This window comes from Carassius carassius, chromosome 50 (genome assembly GCF_963082965.1).
Source record: "Carassius carassius chromosome 50, fCarCar2.1, whole genome shotgun sequence".
In the NCBI taxonomy this organism is placed as follows: Eukaryota; Metazoa; Chordata; class Actinopteri; order Cypriniformes; family Cyprinidae; genus Carassius; species Carassius carassius.
The window spans coordinates 6,794,730-6,815,434 of NC_081804.1; the positions used below are offsets into that span (position 1 = coordinate 6,794,730).

The following is a 20,705-nucleotide window of genomic DNA, read 5'->3' on the forward strand; positions in this document are numbered from 1 at the left end:
TTAATGAGTTGTCAACATACTAAATCATGGCAATAAAGTACTTTGATACTGGAAACTAAATGAAAATTATGCACATATCAGTTTGTGATCTTTACAATAAACCATGGGTTTCCTTCTGTCAGTAAATGCCCTGAGATTTCATTACTGCTGAACTACACTCGCATTTTTGGGCCCATTATGGAGATGAAAATCTATCACTTTCCTCTAGAAAGCAACTGAAGCATTTATTAGGCATCTGCCTGAAGTGTTGCAAATGAAAACATGAGGAAAACCTAAATTAAATCATGTCTGAGTGCTGCCTCTGTGTTAACTTCGTTAGAGCTGGGTCACATCTCTGTCCTCCTTTAACACCATTCATTCAGATCACCAATCGGCTGTTGGAGGTGAGACGTTGTCTATGTAAAAAAAAAAAAAAGACAGGACACTTCTTAAAAATTGATTGATTGGGCTAGATATTGTAAATCCATGCTCGCGTTTACAGCACATCTCGCCACTGTTTAATCCGCGTATGCGCAGTAACCGTCTCTATTGTCTCCCGGCAGCAGCAGCAGCAGCGCACGGACGGATCTGCGCGTGCAGGGGAGCGGCACACGCTGACCCGAATCTCCAGGCAGACAGAGGAAGGACGAGCGGACCTGGACCCGTGCACTGGACGGGTATCATGGCTGGTGTATTTTGAGTCAGTCCTCTCTGAATAAGAGAGAGCTTTCTGCATTCAGAGAACTGCGGATGTGTTGTTGCGCGTGTTGATTCTGGGCTGTCCTGTCAGTTGCTTATAAGCGGAGAACGTGTTGCGTTTTTGCTCGCGCGAACGCCTTTATTATCACCCCCTTGTTCCCTAAGGTGATTATTAAGACTTTAAGTCCATGATTCGACCAGGAAAATGGGCTGTTGCGTCTGCGAGACACAGCTGTTTTAGTCAGACTTGACAGCCGCGGATTTTAGCGCTTGTTTGTGTCGCTTGTTTGAAGGAGGTTCGAGAAGCGCCGCAGGGAGATCCGTGACACCCTTTCCGCGACACCCCCACCCATATTTAGCGGATACTTTTGGATGGGGGGTAAACAGAGTACGACGGGGCGGCCCAGGGGAGCTTTTCCCGGTGTCTCGACTGATGACAGCGCGGTGCCACCCTCGGCCCACTTCGGGCACTACCGGCCAGGTGGCACGATGGGACTGCGCAGCCGTTCGGTGAGCTCCGTGGCAGGGATGGGCATAGATCACAGCGCCACGGTGCCCTTCGGGTTTTACACCCCTAGGGGAACAGACTCGGACAGAGCCGGAGGGGGGTCTGGCTCAGATCCCGCTCATAGCGGGAATGGATACCAAGAAACGGGCGGCGGGCACCACACGGACGGTATGCTTTACCTGGGGTCCCGGGCGTCGCTGGCAGACACGTTGCCCCTGCACATCGCGCCCCGGTGGTTTAGCGCTCATAGCGGTAAGTGGTAATTTAAGCATAAACGGGGCGCAGTGGCAAGCTCCATCGATGCCACCACATGTAGTACGAAATATCACTTGAGGGGCACGCTGCTGCTCCAATTTACGCGCTGGCGGGAGGGGCAATGCGCACGAGACCTGTCTGACCAACGACTGAATAAACCAGGTTGCCAAATCTTACTGGGACGATTAGCCTGGGATTACAAAATGAGGGGGACTCGATGGGTATCATCCGCTTAGCTCGAACCACAATGTGTCTCGGCGACTGTGGTAGGGATTTTAATTAATAACAATGACTCGAATCTTTTGAATCACTTCACTCTAAAGATTTGATCAATTATTTCCTCACTTTTTGTCAGCTTCAAAACATAACATAATTTGAGTTTCAGTAGCCTACAGTAGCTACATTATTTTAACCACAGTTGGTTATAAGTCAACATATTCATAGTCTGCACCTTTTTCTTCTCATTGAGATCATGATTAACTCACTTGACAAACTAAGTGAATAATAGTCAGTAAATAAACATAAATGCCCAAGTCTGTCTTTCGCGACTCATTGAGTTTGTTCTCAATAAAATGTCTCATTCTTTGTTGCTCTGAGTCTTGTTCAGACTTGTTCAGTGATTCGTACAGTAGTAGTTTAACCATTAAAATGCTCTTCACAAGCACTACTCGAAAGCTACATATTCATGCTATATCAGTCCTTTAGGACGGTCACTTGCATCTAAAGAAGACAGAAATATAAGTCAGCACTTGAAAGTGTACAAGAACGATTCATTAATGACTGAAACACCACTGCTGGGCTTGTCAAGGCCTGAGCCGCAGCGCTCTGATGCCTTCCAGCCTCAGCTGCTCAGTGCTCATTAAGCAAGCCCCAGATGTGGCCTCCAGAGGAAACCTGCCAGATGTAAACAATTCAACTCCATTTTCCCCTTAAAGGTTATTTCTCTGACATCAAATGAGGTTTCCCTCATTTTCAGGGAACATCGCTCATGTGAACAGGTGAGGGGTTCAGCCTTGAATGTCATGGTGTGTGATCTGGCTTCTAAACAGTGATCAGCCACAGGTTGCTACTGTGAGATAATGAATGTCACAGTGAACACATGAGAGGTCAGGTGCCTTTCTGAAGGGTGGGGCTCAGGGATCATGAGGGGAAACTTGTTCTAGGAAAAGTACTGCCTGTTCTCCTATGTTTGAAAGTAAGACATAGTAAATAGGTATTCTCATGTCAAACACTTAATGAAATGGGAAAGACTCATCTGAAACGCTGAATAGAACATACCCACTCATATCAGCCCAGTTTATCTATAATTTAAAGCTGCATAAATGTGAATACATTTTAAAGAGACCGGAATCTTTTTTTCTCTCCCATGTAGTTCCAAACCTTGATGAATTTCTTTTCATAAAGACAAAAGCAGATATTAAAAAAATTATTGGGGTTTTCTGCCCATTACAGTGTTAAAAACATTGTTCAAAATAACTTATTTTGTGTTGCACAGAAGAAAATAAGTCATACTGTAAGTACATACTGTACTGTAACAGTTGGATTCGTTAAAAATTATTTTATTTATTTTGTAATAAAATGTTCCTACATGTTTATTCTATAGCAGTCCTTTAAGACAGATAGTCTTTTGGTTTGAGCATCCTAACTAGCAACAGAAACATTGGCTTAACCAATGGTGTGAGTTCACGGTGGGACTATCTGTTTCGCTGGCCAATGGCAGATGGAGGGAGTGGTCAGGAAACCTGTTTGACACTCTCTTTTTTTTGCAATTCGATTCAGCCAGTGCCACATAAACCTCACCTTTAGTTAACGACTGCACATTTATGGATTACAGTTTTGTTTTTAGATTAGAAATGTATAGATTTAAGTAAGCGGTCAGTTTTAATATCTGAGCTCAACCCCTACAGGCTCCACAAGGCGTGAATGAGCCTGGATTCAATCAGTGTCTTACAAGTAATTTCTGTTTATTCTCACTAGGCAAACAGAAGTTTTGTTTACACGAGTGGCTGGGCCACTTGCAACACATTGTAGAGAACTTTAAGCCTACCTGCTTTATTCATTTATCTCCTGTGTCAAACTGTGTCAAACTTCAATTGTAAGAAAGCGGTGATATTTATGCAGACTAAATAATTACAGTAGTCCAGCATTTGTTACCAGAGAGAAGTCTGTAATTTCACTGGAAGATCCAGTTAATACATTCTGATTAAAAAGTATGAAGTCAAAAAATTTGCATGAATTAATTGTTCACAATAAGATAATTTAAGTGCCACTATTATGCCTTTCGAATATTACTTTCATGTGTCATATAGCAGTATGTGAACATGAAACTATTTCAGTGTGGTTTACATTATGTTGAGAAGATGCTGTATCCTATGCTGTGATAATAAATTAGTTTTATCACATCTTATAATTACCATAAACGTGGTAACACTTGACACTTACCACTAAGAAACATCCTGCTCCAGTCGTGCTTGTGAATCAGTCTCTTGTCGATCAGCCAGTTCAACCGTTTCATCATCAGACTCCGGCTCGAATTGGTAAGATACAATCGATACCATCTTTTCTATGTATTGACAAATCTACAGGGCTGTCATTCCGTCATGGCAATGGGCGTTTCATTTCTGACATGCGCTGTACGTGGTAGACCAATCCACAAAAGAACTGCGACATCTGACCAATCACAGAAGTGAGGGGTCATGGAAAGGAGGGGTTTAGAGAGATTGATTCTGTGAACTGTACAAGTCGTTTACAAATAATTTAGAAATTAGGTCAAATTAAATCTATTTTTTGAGAAAACTCATGTATTTTTTTAACTTGCATGCATGTAAACCTGTTTTAGGAGACTCATAAAACAATATTAGCAACCATAAAAATGGCATAATAGGGGCATTTTTTTTCTTAGAAATAAATAAGGTGAATTTAATTCTGAAAATGGTTCAGATCAGTGAAACACAAACAATATGTACCTGAAAAAGAAAGTTGTGCTAACTGTAGAAAACTTACTGCCACACTGTAATAGTTGTCTGTGATTTTCTGAATGGTTGAAAACTGGCAATTCCTTGTGTATTGTTAAATATATTGGAATATATTAACACAATATATTCATTATATTTTCGATGTGCAGTAAGTAATTTAATATATTGATTGTTAATATATAGGAATATATTTTTATATAGGGTGTTGCTAGGATGTTCTAAATGGTTGCTAATGTGTTCTGGGTGGTTGCTAGGGCGTTGCTAGGATGTTCTTAATGGTTGCCGGTGAATTCTGGGTGGCTGGGGTGTAGCACGAAATTTCTTATGTCCTCAAGTTTTTTGATATTCTGATCCTATAATATGAAATTTTTTATTGCCTGCCAGGAGAAAATTGATTGCTTAGAAAAGTAGCACACCTCTCCTCAACAATCCACACAACTTGTCATGTCATTCATGTTCATAGCACAAACATGTGGGATGAGTTATGGGCTGGAAATGAAGTATGAGCAATAGTAGTTATGTTTTTCTTAGCAAGCACTACTAATCATCAATAATTGCTTTTATTTAAAGAGTAAGCATGCTGGTGATTAAAAGTTGACTCATTGATAGTTGTTTATTGAGAGGAAGTTGTTCAGATTAATTGTAGGCTCACTGAGTTAGTAACTCTGTTTAATTTCCAATTAAAAGTGGTATTTCTTGCTAATATTTTTGTTTAAATAATGAATTACATTCTGTGATGCCATGTCAGTCTTTACATAATGTAACTAGCTTGCTTATTTCAAAGTTGGTTCATTCATGTTAGAGATGTATCGTCTGTGTTGAAGGCTGGTCAGCTCATTGAGGCTTTCACTCACCTGTTTGCTGCATGCAAGCTGATTACAAGCAACAGTAATCGCTCTGCTAAAAGTGCTCTGTTTAATCATTATTGCTCACCCATTAGAAAACTGAGTAATCATTCACTGGCCTCCTCTGCTGCATGTTTCCTGCTTTTAACGCAGCCCTCATATCACAACAGAAGTCTTTAAGATTACATTGTAAGTCAACATCAACATTTTGCATTGATTGCAATTGTTTTGGTGGCAAGTCTTTTAGGAATGTTGGGATTGTGGAACATCTGTGCTGATCTGTCTGGCAGCAGGATTCAAGAAATATAGGTCACTCTCAAATTGTTTCTGCTGTTTCTTTGCCTCACTGGTCTCTCTCTCTCTCTCTCTCTCTCTCTCTCTCTCTCTCTCTCTCTCTCTCTCTCTCAGCTCAGGATGTAATACATTTATGCAAAGACACAGATGCACATACACTTGCGCTGCATCTTACTGACACAAAAGCAACACACAGAGTCTCAAAAACAAAATCAGACACGCGCGTATGCTCAGATATACAGGTTGTGTTCCACTCACCCAGTGGTATCCTCTGAAGTGCATTTCACTGGATTTTTGGCCATCTTAAGGGAAGAAAGTGAAATATGATAATGTAAATAAACTATACATGGCATTCATTTTTATGTAATAAAAAAAATCTAATTAAATACAAAATGAATAGTCAATTTGATATCATTTTACATTGAGAAATATATTGAATATGTTAATAAACTATATTATTTTAAAAAAGTATGATAAATTTGAGGGTCTTAATTTAGGGGTTTTGGGTATTTATGGGTATTGTTTTAAGTATTATATATTTTGATATAAAAGAACATATAATACAAAATGATATATCAGATGTTATATTCAATATTCATATATTCATTAAATATAAATTTTTTATATTATATACACATCTGTCATCATACTCAACCCCTGTTTTGCTGAACTCAGGTTTGACTATGTTGCCTTTGAACTTCTACACATATCCCCTTGTCAGTGCATATAGGGAGCAGTGTACACTGCGTAGCGCCCCTGTGAATCGGAACGCAGATACACACACCGCAGAGTTAAAGAAGGTTGGCTGTTGCTGTGACAACCCTGTCGCTTGCCACCACTGTTTTCAGGCTGCAGTCTTACATGCGGCCTCAACAAGCCTGCCACCCCCACAACACTCAGACACTCATTTCACTCAGACCCAGAGGGAGGGAGAGTGACAGCGAGAAAGAGAGAGACATTTCCCCCGCCCCGTCACTCACACTTCCCTCATGTAGCAGCTCCTGTGAATGACAGCTGCCAGAGCTCCTTCACTGAAGGAGGAGCTGCTAGTGCAAACGACTGGCCAATTAGCAGGGCCTAGATGAGGCCATGACAACAGTTCCCATGGAGCGTTGACCAAACCTTGCCATTATACAGTGGAGACCAGCTAAAGATAAACCTGTGTCAAGCACAAGGTTGGCTTGTGTCGCCCAAGGGACTTCTGCGATGTAGTTTTACAATGTTTTTTTTGCTATTGTGTGCTCACTTCCTTGTCTTTTGAGACCTTACACATTGCTATGTGATTGTCCGCATGCTATCAAAGAGAAAAATATAGCCCCGTCTTGTCTCTCAAGGGCCAAAACAACATCCTGTAATCAGGAAGTTTACAGAGGAAAACAGTATGTCTGCATCTATAACCACACACACACACACACATATATAGATATATAAACACACTCAAAGACACTCTTCTCCCTCTCCATGTCATTACCTCCCTCTCTTCTGCTGTTGCCATGGAAACAGCTGTTCTTTTCCCACTGAAGGTAATAAGTTGAAACTAGTTGAGGAGAGTTCGTTCTCATGTCATGTGAACACCGTTGCACCCATGTTTGGGCATCCTGGCCGTTCCATTCAGGAGCGTCGGAGGCTGTGATTCAGATGGCCCTCCACCGCCGCCACTGGTGTCAAGACACAATAACCCTCCTTGCAGACAGTGTTCTTTGAGAGATGATAAGCGGTGAAAACAACATGCAATATTGATTTATTAATTTTTTTTACTGCTTTCAGTTTCTTATGCGCTGTATCTCTGTGTGCTTCACATTTAAATGCATTTGTGCCATAGAATGCAAAAATCACTTTTATAAGGTGTTTGAACACAGTTGTGTGGCTGCAGTGTGTCAAAATGACCAGCCTATAGTGATAAAAATCCACCCACTAATTGTTTTATAATCCCAATAAATTATAAACAGTCTCTCCACACGAGCAGTTCCAGATTTCTCACTACTATGATGTCATTTTTAGGGAAAGTCCCGCCCATTGTAGCTTCCTGTTCTATTAGCATATACAAAGCCCTGAGTGAGAAGCAGCGGTCCGCCATTACTGTTTTCTTGCTGTAGCTGCTGGAGGTACATTGTCAGCGCCAAAGAGCCATTAAAAGTGTTGTGTGTTTGGATGCACCAACGAACATAGACCGCTGAGGACAAGGTGGTTAAATGTAATTTTCGAAGAAAATGTCCCGGAAGAAAACAGAAAAGTCCTATACGTTTGTGCTAACATTTTACACTGGACAAATGAGGGTCAGTTCAGCCCTGGAGTTGTGAGATTACTTCTGAAAGAGGGATCGATACCAATGCTTCGTACGCAAACGTCCAGACTCCAGACAAAGTAAGCATCATTCGTTATATATTTTTTTTTTTTCAAAAGAGCTTCTTGGCTCTCTGTAAGGCTAATGTTACTAAAACTCCCATTGTCTCTGCCTGTTTTCACTAATGCTGCCTTCACATGTTACCAGAATGATCGTAAATCGGAATGTGGTAGTTAAAAATTGCATTTGGAAGCAATTTGAGGTCAGTAATACTGGTATGCCCACGAGCATGAGCACTTAATACTTCGCACTCTTCTGAAAAGGGAGGCGGGAGCACCAGCTCATTTTCATTTAAAGGGGACTAACACAAAAAACTGCATTTTGGCTCATACTATGACAATTTCAACAAGCTATTTATTTTGAGATAAAACTTCACACACTGGGGACATCAGAGAACAATTTAAAATATTGTATCAATGCATTCTATGGCACCTTTAACCTTCTTTTTATGTATTTCATGTAGTGACAGACTGATAAATTTGTGATTGTTGTAATTGGTGGATAACAAGTGTCTAGTTGACTGACTGACTGACTGAATGAAGGGAAAATTGTGTAATTTCCAAAATCTAGAATTATTTTGCTTATGTTATATTTTGGATGTTGGTGTGCTGGCATCCCTGACCCAGCTTCCTGAATAGCTTAACTAGCAACATTTTATTTGGTAAACCGGCAATTATTATGGTGAACATCATGGCTTGTCAGCAAGTATCAGCTAAACTATCCTAAATAAAATAATGCCTTAGAATTTATGGAATTTGTTCATTATATCTTTTATACATTTAAATATTTTATTTAGTTGTTTGTTTATTTAATTTGGTTAGTTTTATCTGTCGATGTTGGCAGATATTTCACAGATATTTTAGATTACTTTTGCTATCATTTAATGCTCACTTAAAGTTAATCTTTATAAACTTGAATATTTTAAGAACACTAATAAATGTAACTTTTTTTTTTTTAATGTTCTCTTATGCTCACCAAGGATGCATTTATTTGATCCAAAAGTACAGGAAAAACTATGAATTTGTGAAATTGTTTCCAATTAAATCATTTTTTCTATTTTAGTATATTTAATTTTTATTTTTTTTAGTATGTAGTGACATACAGCCAAGTATGGTGACCCATACTCAGAATTCATGCTCTGCATTTAACCCATCCAAAGTGCACACACACAGCAGTGAACACACACAAACCGTGAACTAACACCTGGAGCAGTGGGCAGCCATTTATGCTGTGGTCCCCGGGGAGCATTTGGGGGTTCAGTGCCTTGCTCAAGGGCACCTCAGTCGTGGTATTGCCTGCCCGAGACGCGAACCCACAACCTTAAGAGTTAGGAGTCAAACTCTCTAACCTGTGATGTCAAACTGAATATTCAGCAGCCATTATTCCAGTCTTCAGTATCATATGATCCTTAAGAAATCATTCTAATATGCTTATTTAGTGCTCAAACATTTATTATTATCAATGTTGAAAACACTTGTGCTGCTTAATATTTTTGTGGAAACCATGATACATTGTTATCGGGATAGTTTAATGAAAGATAAAACTGTCACTTTTGTTCTAATGCATGCTTGCTAAATAAAAGTCTTTGTTTGTGTGTGTGTGTGTGTGTGTGTGTGCGTGTGTGTTTACTGACCCCAGACTTATGAAAGGTAGTATGGTTATTTATTTAGAAAAAAAAAATGTATTGGCTTATCAGTAGCAGCCGTAATTTTAATATAACTGTATCTCTGTAATCTCACGTGTATTTTCTAGAGTTTCAAAAAATAATTCTACAATATCTCAAACTGTGCTAAGACAACAATCATAATAGTCTGCAGTCAATGAGATTTCAAATATTTCTGGTCAAATTTTTCCTGGAAAAAATGATCAGATCTGTTTTATTCACAATTATTTTATAGCTTTTTTTATATAATGAATTATAATTTATTTGTGTAAAATATTTTTTGAAAAACATCTGAGGTGGAGCTGACATAAATGAAACGCTCCTGAGCTTCCTCTGAGATTGTAAAGCATAAACACTTAAAATTTTTATTTTTGTGTGACCTACAAAGAGATATGGAGGCACTTGCACACGCACACACACACAAACACACTTTTTGAATAATACTAATACGTCACTGAATGAGCTAATACACAACAACTTCGCAACTAATGACAGGGAATGCCCTTGACTCATCTGCTCTCGAATCCGAGGCTTCAAACAGCAAAGCCGCTTGTTGAGCGGCGGCATGCAGCTGCAGGAATACTGTCCTGATGGGCAGTACTTTAAAAGAAGCTGTCATGCTGTCTTCTCGCTTGCTCGCTCGCTCTCTTCCCTCCTTCGACAGTGCTGTGTCACCATGTTTACGTCCTTGTCTCACTCTTCTCCAGCACTCCTCCCCTTTTCTCGCTGAAATTTCCTTTCAGAGTGTTGAACTTATAATACCAATTGAACAAGTATGAAAGTGATATGTAAACCAACCAGCCAATTACAAAATCCCATGTGCTTTTCTCATAATTGGAGAATCGATTAACTCTGCATAAATTAACAATATTCTTCATGGATTTTAGTGAATAAATAACCCATTTGGCAAATAACAGTTTTCAAATATTTTTGAGTGATTGTTTTTTTTTACAAATGTTGTGTAAAATTAAATGTTGAATCATGTAATCATGTGTAGAGAAAAATTATATTTCTAATAAAAAAATCCTTTATTTATTTATTAATATCTATATATTTCATGTCTTTAATACATACAGGCCTATACATCTTGCTTATTAATTTATGATATGATATATTGTTATATGTAGGCTATATTCCAAATGTATCTACTGTATGAATAGCTATGATTTCTCATACTTGCAAAATCAGTTAACTGCATAAATTAACAATATTCCTTGTGTAGCTCAGTTTTCAAATTGTTTTAGTACATTTTTACAAAATATTGTGTACATACATATTTTGATTTGTAGTTGAAAAGAGATTTTATTTTATTTTATGTGCTTTAACATATTTAAAAGTGCATATATATATATATATATATATATATATATATATATATATATATATATATATACATATATAATATCACAGATATTGAATTATGATGATGTCTTAGGCTTGTAAATCCCACATTAAAATTGATATCATAAAAGCTATGTCTGAATATAGATTCTGTTGTTTGTCTACTTATTTGTTCCATTATAATATCATCCATTGCTTACTGAACACAGTTTGAACAGATGGATATATAATCTTCAGTTGGAAACAAATGTATTGTTGCTGGACATTCTCTGTCACAGACCTGTATCTCTTTAAATGGCCTCTCTTCTTCTGTTTGCTGTCAGAGTCATTGTATGATGGACAATATACAGAAACCTCACCTAAGAAGAGCAGACAATGAAGTACTGAATCAGTGCAGATGTGCATCCTGTGTTGTCCTTTTATAAACCTGAATGAAGGTCAGACTGGGAGAAATTAGCACTGCTCGTCAAGCATTAACTGAAAGGCGGGAATTTTAATGGCACTAAGACATTAAACACCAAGTTCTCTGACTTCAGCGTTAGAGATGGTTCACTATGTCCCCAGAGTAGTTCTATATTTTACAGATCAATATTTTGTAAGGAAAGAAGCTGGCGACTGGAACCGAGCTTTAAGGTTCTGCTTGCATTGATAGATGTGTGTTCCGTGCTGAGCTGTAGTGTGTTATGACAAATGAATGGTCACAGGAAGTCATCACTTGTCTGGCCAGATGCGGTTTCTAGTCAGTCCTGAGGCGCTTAACACCTTTTAAGGATTTGACCTGGTTTTGTATGTGGTTTTCTGCTGAGTCATGCTGTGTTTCCTGCTTGTACACAGGCCTGTTTGTCTTTACCAGTGACTATGGTTACTCATTTCATAGCTTTTGTTTGAAACATCATGATATATTCCTATATATCAGTGTATTCTTAATGTTCAAGCTGTTTAGAAACCAAACTGGAGGTGCAGTTCACTTGGTGGATTTATTAAGACATCTCAAATGGTTTGTCAGCCGTGCTTCGAGTCCTTCCTAATGCAGTTCTGTGATGTAATCATTGAGTCTTTCACAGACTCATGCTGCCGCTGATTGATTAAGCATCTCTACTGTCTGTAAATGTCCTCATTGTAATCAACCCATTTGTTTGAATAGTGTTTAGGAAACACACTGATCTTTTCAAGCCACCCTGTGAAGAGACAGATCAATCGTTTGATTGAGTGTTGACTAGGGTTATAAACGCAAATGAAAACAAAGGTTTTTGTTAATATAAGTATACAAAACTACACAGAGTTACAGCTCAAATAATATATATTATTAATAATATTGATAGTTTTATTTTGTTCAATTGTTTTATGTTTCAAACTTTTTATTATTTTAATTTTAAAATTTCTTATTTCTATATTAATTGTATATTCTAAATTAAATGTGACAGTGTGACTATACTGTAGACAGTTTATCACTGATAGCAAATTTTTATCATTGCATATTGCAATCTGTTTTATATATTTAAAAACAGCACAAAAAAAAGTATTACTATTGCCTTTGTTTTTAAGTGCTTTAGTAAATGTTTACATTTGCCTGCTTTCAGTGGCGTCGGACTGGGGGTAAAACCAGTACTGATTACCCGGGCCCCAAAGGAAGAGAGGGCCCTTGAAAAGTCTGGAATATATTTTTCTTTACCTGGATATTTTCATGGGCGGGGCCATGGGGGCCCATCAGGACTGCCTATGCATAGGGCCCGGGATCTTGTGCAACGCCCCTGCCTGCTTTTCTTTGACTTGATACACTGAATAAGGTCCCATGATTTCAATTTTAACGAAAAAAATGGTATTTTGTACAGTGCAACACTGTCAGTGAGTCTTGGGAATTTTGTTTAGCAAGAGCATAAAGCGTCCGTCTAAGTTTTTTTACTTCTTCATCTTCGGCCATGGGGAACAGAGCAAGAACTATATGCGGAAGTATCATCAAAAATGCATGGATATCAGACAGAGCAGTCGGCTCTGCTTTAAAAACACGTCAGCTCAAAGAACAAGAGTCAGGGGACACTTTAACAGGTTCATCAAACAGCACGACGAGATGCTCTCTGAGTCTTGAGCCTGGATTGTTTTATGAACGTTGATTGGTGCTACAAATGAAGTACATATAGTAAATCGAGGCTGAATTCAAATTAAAGTGTCTTTTTGACTATTAACTGTTCCCATTTACCACTAAAACACAAAACAGTGGCAATTAACCCACAAATACACACAAAGTTCCAAACGCTCAGTCTCCCATTAATGTCCTGACTTGAGCCAGAGCTCATTAAAGACCAATAGAGTGTCTAATTAAGCCACGCACTGTGAGAGCAGGCTGCTGGTCTTCCCAGCAGCCTTTAGGATTCCACTGACTGAGGGGCCCATGGCTCTTTTCTGGCCTTTTTACACAGACTCTTCCCCTCATCAGAGCCCCAACTCTGTTTATAAAGGTTCAAGCCACGCTGCCTGGCATCTGAATTCATATTCAAGTGAAAGTTCACTCAAAAATGAAAACTAAGCCATTATTTATTCACATTTATTCATCAAATTTTGCATTAATCACTGTTTTCCATTCAATTACAATGAATATAGTTTTGTTTTGTTTTTGTTACACTTTATCTTACAGTACTTGGACTTACAGTGTACTAACCTAAGAGAGCAGAGGCATCGTGCCCATTCAAAGTGCCCCCTCAGATTTCTGAGCCAAGTGGATTTTAAATGCAGCTTCCAAACGAAAAAAAAAAAAAAATTGCAGAATAATATTTTTTATATATTTGATACAATCACAGCGGTGTGATTAGATCGTTCAGTGCACAGCATCAGCTGCTAAATTCAAATCTGTGTTCGCTGGCTGGCGCTGAGCCAGAGACAGACGCGTTCGTACAACGCTTCATGATAACCAATCAGAAACTATTCTGTTGCACTTATGGATGCAATGGCCAATGAGAGACGTCCAGAAGAGTCATCACTGAAACGCGGTGTTATGTTCACTTGCTCGCTGACTGAATTATTTAGCGAATTCTCTCATCAGAAACAACAAAAAGTGCAGATGTGCGTACGAATGTAAGTAAGATATTCGTTTAATGTAAAGTGCTTCAGTGATTTTAATAGGAGTTTTTGAGAGTGCCTGAACTCTGGCTAGACTGAATGAAAATGTTTTTTGATAATGTAAATGTTCTCTACTCTCTGTAAAATGAAAGTGTTAAAATAAGTAACTTACAATATTGTTATTAAAATTTACATTAAATGCAAATTCAGTCGTATTAAAAATATTTTATGGCATGATATGGCACTTAAGTAAAAAGTCAGGTTTTTATGTGTAGTTAATAGATTACACTACATTTCCATATATTGATCAAATAACAATCTATAAAGGTGCAAAACGCGTTTACCTACACATATTTGAGAAACGAGATATTTCCTGATATATTAAGCATGTTTGGAATTGTTTTGAATAAAAAGGAAAAAAAATAATACAAAAAATAAGCCTATATCAGTTATACAGTGCTTTCGTAGAATGACTTATACTCACGACCCCCCCCCACCCCCCCAAATGTGCCCCCTCAAAAATCATGAATACATGACGCCCCTGTAAGAGAGTACTGGTAATATAAGGTTAACAACTGGGTTAAGGTGAAATTTAGGGTTACATTTATATTTATTCATTTGCGTTCAGTAGATTCAGGGTTAGTACCTGGTTATTACCCAGTTATTGTAATTACTATAACAATTACATAGTATGTACATGCGGAACAGGACTGTAAAAGGGACTGCGTCCATTTGTATTTTTTAGCTGTGTAAAGAAGGTAAAATACCATAAACGTAGTCCATATAATTTGTGTGCTATGTTTTAAGTCTTCTAAAGTCATAGCAAACTGAAATTTGTCACAAAAAATCTCATCAACAGTTTTTAAGAAAAGTAACATTCAAAAGTAACAATTCACATTGTTCTTTTTAATTAATAGATTGTTTCTTTCCTTCTCTTTAATCAGTTTTATTCTTATATTCTTACAAAATATTGTGTACGTACATATTTTAATTTGTAGTTGAAAAGAGATTTTTATTTTATTTTATGTGCTTTAACATATTTAAAAGTGCATATATATATATATATATATATATATATATATATATATATATATATATATATATATATATATATATATATATTAGTTGCATTATTATTATTATTTTGTTTGTTTGTTTAGTTTGGTCTTTTAAAAAAAAATTCACACAGTTTCTTCATTTTTCTACATTGTGCAGCAACTGCTGTTGCTTTAAATGTGCTATTTACTCTAAATATTTTTTCAGCTGACTTCTGATTGAGTTCACAAAACTGGTTTGAATGATCTGTTCACTATTTGCACTCATTCGGTTCTTGAGTTCAATTCACTGACTCAATGAATCTCAATAATAGCCTCAATGAGTCTCAGTGAGTTAACAGTCTCTTAAACAAAGCAATCGTTTTGCTTCAGAAAATCTAAGTTATAGTGTAAAAGTCCTATGGACCACGTCTGTGATATTTTTCATCCCTTTCAAAGCTTGGAAGTCTCAGTCTTCAGTCTCGATTCATTGTTATTACGTGAAAAGCAGCATTCAAGACAAAGATCAAAGAAAGTCATACTGTTTCAGACCGACATGAAGATGAGATTATAAGGTTTTTGAAAAACTCTTGAAGAGCAACAATCCAATTGGATGGGGTCAGTTGAGGTAATTTACAAATAAGTTCAATAAGCCTAATGACTTGATCTCATAAGCTCATTGTCATTATGGCTGGTTGGGCATGAAAGACGTCTGTTCTGTATGTTGCTGTGGTGTGCTGCTGTTGATATTTTCAGTGCCATGTGATACTTGCGTTTGTGGAGACAGTTGGAATCTCTTGCATGTGCGACTCGAGATCTGTGTGTTGAAAGATGGAACCACATCACCCCCTTTAGTAGCATTGTTTCAGTGACTCACACCTTTTAGGAGATGGGACATCCCTGTCAGAGATTTCCACACCTCCGTTTTCCACTTCAGTCTTCTTTCCATCTCTCTTTCTCTCTCTCCCTCTCCATCTGTCCCCAAGGAACGCCTGAAAATAGCAGCCTAGGGAAAACTGGGTCAGTCATCATCATGGGTTCCTGGGGTGGGATTTGGAGGTTTTGGTGTGCTTTAAGTGAAGAGTCGGGGGGCGGAGAGTATCGAACCTGGGTTATATTGACAGATGGAGCTGTCTTCATCCCTACATTTTTTGTGTCGTGTTTTACTGACTTTGCATTTTGGCTCTGTTTGGATTCTAATTCTGTCTCACTCGTTTTTCTGGCTTTTCTACTTTTGTTCTTTAGACTTTCTGCACCTGCTTTCTTTCACTGAAGTTCACACAAACATGAACATTTTTTATGGCATTCCAAACTAATTTGCAGATTTTTCTTGTTGTTTAACACAACAGTAGACACTTTTGAAGAGAGTTCTCTGGTTGGGATAGTAATTCATATTTTTGTGTGGCCTGCCAACATTAGCCCTTTCACACATACAGTATTTACTGGTAATTATCATTAAGAGATCAAGTGTGAACAGGACCTTTTCAAAAACACTAGTAATTTACCAGTATGAATGAAGTAAATTACCAGTAATGTGCTCTGAATGAAGCAGAATGAGATTACCTTTATGAGGACATACTAGTTCAGAACTAGTTCCTACTGATGACTGTGTGACAATATTATACTTATTTATGACTTGCCTTACATCCTTGAATAATTAAAGACAGAATGTTTGTATTTGGATGAACAATTTAATGCTATTACTTCCTTTTTCCTCATTTAAATAAAAAATATAAACAAAATTCTACAGTTAACCAGAGATCTTATACAGCTTATGTTTTAGGCTGCTCCTACAAGGCAAAGAGCTTGTCTTCACCCTAAATAATTATCAGTGTAAGCACTGAAATAGAGTAAAACTGCTGTTAATTAGATTTTCCCCTCAAACCAAGGTTCCACATCATGAACACAGAGAGCTTCTCTCTGAAAAAATCCAATCAGGTTTTTCTCTTATGTTTACAATTTCTAAAAATCCACCCTCCAGGCAATTTTGAAACGGCTTGCTATTCAGTGCTTATTTCTAAACTTTACTGTACAACTGTAAGTTGTACAGAACTGTAATTTGCCTGGTTTTGAGTCTTTTTGGCAAGGCCGTGCCCTCATGTACAGTACAAACCTTCTCCAATGGAAGTCCCCAAACTCGTTTTATAAAGCTGTGCTGATGTGACAAGTTTCATATAGTTTGTGAATGTGAATTCATTTATCAAAGTCTGCTAAGGAACAACACTTTAGCTTGCCACTTTTCACTCTACAGTTCAATGCATTGGGATACACTGACATGAATCATGCGAAAAGGCCTGCAGGCTTTGCTGTCTGTCTAAAAACAAGGCCTGTGGGCTAAACGGTGGGATGTAAGGTGCCAAACAGAGTCTCAATGACCTGTCACTGTGTCTGTGTTTATGAAGGAAACAGCCCAGCTCAGTGGGACTCAGTGTGTGAATGGCTCTCTCTTTCCATCTTCCCCTACAGGCCTTTAGTTGATGTCAGAGGACAGGGTGTTAGCTGAAGCTCCCTTTGGTTGCTGCTTTGATGCTAGTGGTGTGGTTTATTGCATAATCGAAAAATAATTTTTAAGAAATTTTGTCAGCTAAGCAGTCTACTGAACACTCTGTACTTCTATACCTCATTTCTACCTGTCAAATAATGTAATATGGCACTTCAGATAATGACGAAATAGTTACATTTGGATGTACAGTAAATTCACTTGATTTAAATTTTTTTGTGTTTTATTTTTTATTTGAACAACTGCTTAAATGTTTGGGGTCAGTTAAAAAATTTTTTATTATACTTTTATTCAGCATGGGCGCATTAAATTAATCAAAAGATTTAGGATATAACAAAATGTTCTAATTCAAATTAATTCAGTTTTTTCTTATATATATATATATATATATATATTTATTTATTTATTTATTTATTTATAAAAGAATCCTGAAAAATATCACAGTTTCCACAACATTATTACAGTTTTTCTCAGTCACTTTGGTACATTTCTCAGATCAGAATTGAAATTCTCAAAACTACCTGTTCAATTCTCACATCATTGTGTCACTTGTGCACATCAAAAAAGCAGTTTCTCATTTCTTTGAACAAGTTGCAAATGCTTCGGTACATCCATGCAAATGATTATGCACATTTATCTGTGGTTTCCTACATTATTAGTTGCTAATGTCATGTTGCTCAAAATGTATTATATAGCTTTCTGTGCAATAGTCTTACCACTCAAAACATCTAGTCTTTAGTTCATCGTATAAGTCATTAAATGCAAAATGGTTCATCTAGTTGTCATAAACTGCCAAGCACACTTTTTTTACACATTATTATTAGACTTTTTGTCAATCTGGCATGAATTGTGCAAGTGAATCTTTACTAATGAAGAGAATGTAGATGATAAACCAATGATAAACCATTTCTCTGAAATAGCTCAAAGGTTCATCTCATGAATCTTCAGTTGGAAAGTTTATACTGTATAGACAGAGGACAACACAAGAGTTACACATTCTGACAATTGACTTATTTTCATCTTTGTGCCCATATTTCTTTTTCCTTTTCTATATCACAATGACATTGTAAAGGGTTTTTTTTGGCCAGACCACTAGAATAAGTGTAACTGGGAATTCTATCCAGTCTCTTTCAATCAATACCCCACATATAGTCATGTGTAAATTTGTACTTTTGAAATGGATATATGGCATACATAAGCATATTGCATACTGTTCAATACAGTAACCGTCATCAAAAATGTTGCCATAGTTTACATCAGAATATCTCTCCAGAGTACACTGTTATATTGACACCATGACTAAGCAATTTGACTGTCTTATCCGTAAACTATGAAACAAGGACTTGTCATTCTGATGGCACTGACATGTTCATTGACACAGATATTTATTTTTGAGAGATGAACTAAGGATTTTGAGCAAGAGACTGGCTTTTGCAGGTAATCCGTGGTGTTTTGCTATTTGTACGAGTTGTTTTGAGAAATTCACTTACTGTTTTGCAAATTGTGAGTTTGATTCGAGAAATGTACCAAAGCGACTGAGAAAAACTGTAATCAACAAAACTGGTTGAAAAGTTTCTTGAGCACCGAATATAAGAAAACAACAAATACACCAAATATTAGAATGATTTTTAAAGGAACATATGGCATTGAAGACTGGAGTAATGATGCTGAAATTTCATGATGCTCTTTTAAATTGTAATAATATTTGACAATATTAAACATTTTTACTGTATTTTTGGATTAAACAAATGCAGCCTTGTTGAGCACAAGATACTTTTTCCAAAACCATGCAAAAATCTTACCAGCCCTAAGAAATATTGAATTTTAATGTCAGCCATTTCTGCATTATTAGACTGTTTAACATGATGGCAATGCTCTCATATGTTAGTCTGTTTGTTTGCTGATACCAGCCTAACATGAACCTCATGTAGCTGCCGATGACATTGATGTATGTGTTTATAAAATGTAAGTTTAAGTTAAAAAGCTTTGTGTCAATGAAGTTACTAAAAGCCAAGCATATGCATTTGCAGCAGGGCGATAGAAACATAACGTGTTGCGCAGGATTATGGCATTGGCTGTTATCAAACTGCTGCATCACTGTCACAGCTCATTCCACCGCCTTTGCCGGCTTCTTGTTGCTCCAAGAGTTCTGACAATGCTGTTTCCTTATTCCTCTCCAGGATTCAAGTGTCCTGTCTGCTCCAAATCAGTGGCATCCAATGAGATGGAGGTTCACTTCATCATGTGTCTGAGCAAGCCCCGCCTCTCCTACAATGGTAAGACACACCCCCACTCTCTCCGCTCACTCGTGTTCTGGCAAACTTCAGCAATATCATCTCAATATCTACCCTCAGAATTATTTTCCTTTCCACTGTATCAGTTTATCCTTTTATTCTCCATTTCATTCTGGTCTGTGACTCCATTCGGGGCCTGAAAAGAGTCTGTGAACTGTGGATGGTCTCTCTCTCTCTTTCTGTTTTGCTGTGGGAAACCACGTTTATCACCCTTTTTGTTTTTGCTCTGTTTTTTACCCTCTTCCATCATTCTCTTATTTGCTGTTTCATGGCATCTGTAAGCTGTCTAATTACAAGATTTTTACTCCAGCCATGTTTGATATTACTGTTCATAGTATCTTAAAGATATTACTGAATTTAAATTGCATTAAAATTCCAAATTATGATGGATATCTGAGTAAAATGTAATGTTCAGTGGGAAATAAATTAGGCAATATTAGATTTTTTTTACTGGGTTTTAATTGGATCCTTTTATCAGTCATGCCAAAGTTAAATATAAGGCTATAGTAAATATAAAATATTCATAGATTGACAAGCAACACTACAGTAGCTCACTATCTGTTCTGTGAGCTTTTGGATCAGTAAGTCAAGTGCAGCTTTGCAGGAAGGTGGCACACATGTCATAGCTGTAGTGACCCGAAGACATGCGTAGTCTCTGCTTGTAACAGCTGTGTTGGGTTGGATGGATGTCTGACTGACAGCTACCTGACTGAGGGACAGCTGTCCAAGCCAGCTTGAGCTAAAGGTGACCCGGAGCGATGCATCTGATCTTTACTGGTGTCACATGGTCTGTGTTCCGAAAACATTCATTTAATGCCCTTTGGTTTATTTGTCAATAATTATTGACCTAAAACAAGGCTTTTAAATGTACAGGCACCTTTAAAAGTAAATTAATGCAGGTTATGCATGTTAATACTAAT

At 37.4% G+C, this 20,705-nt stretch overlaps 1 protein-coding gene across 1 annotated transcript in view; it reads left to right on the forward strand.

Moving 5' to 3' along the window:
* The first annotated feature begins 537 nt into the window (after positions 1–537).
* Positions 538–20,705, forward strand: part of LOC132133827 (E3 ubiquitin-protein ligase znrf1) — a 29,275-nt gene continuing 9,107 nt past the window's right edge. Inside the window, exons 1-2 of the mRNA XM_059546822.1 lie at positions 538–1,438; positions 19,672–19,767. Coding sequence (XP_059402805.1) covers positions 1,051–1,438; positions 19,672–19,767 — 484 coding nt within the window. The 5' untranslated portion in view covers positions 538–1,050. The remainder of the gene's footprint in view (positions 1,439–19,671; positions 19,768–20,705) is intronic.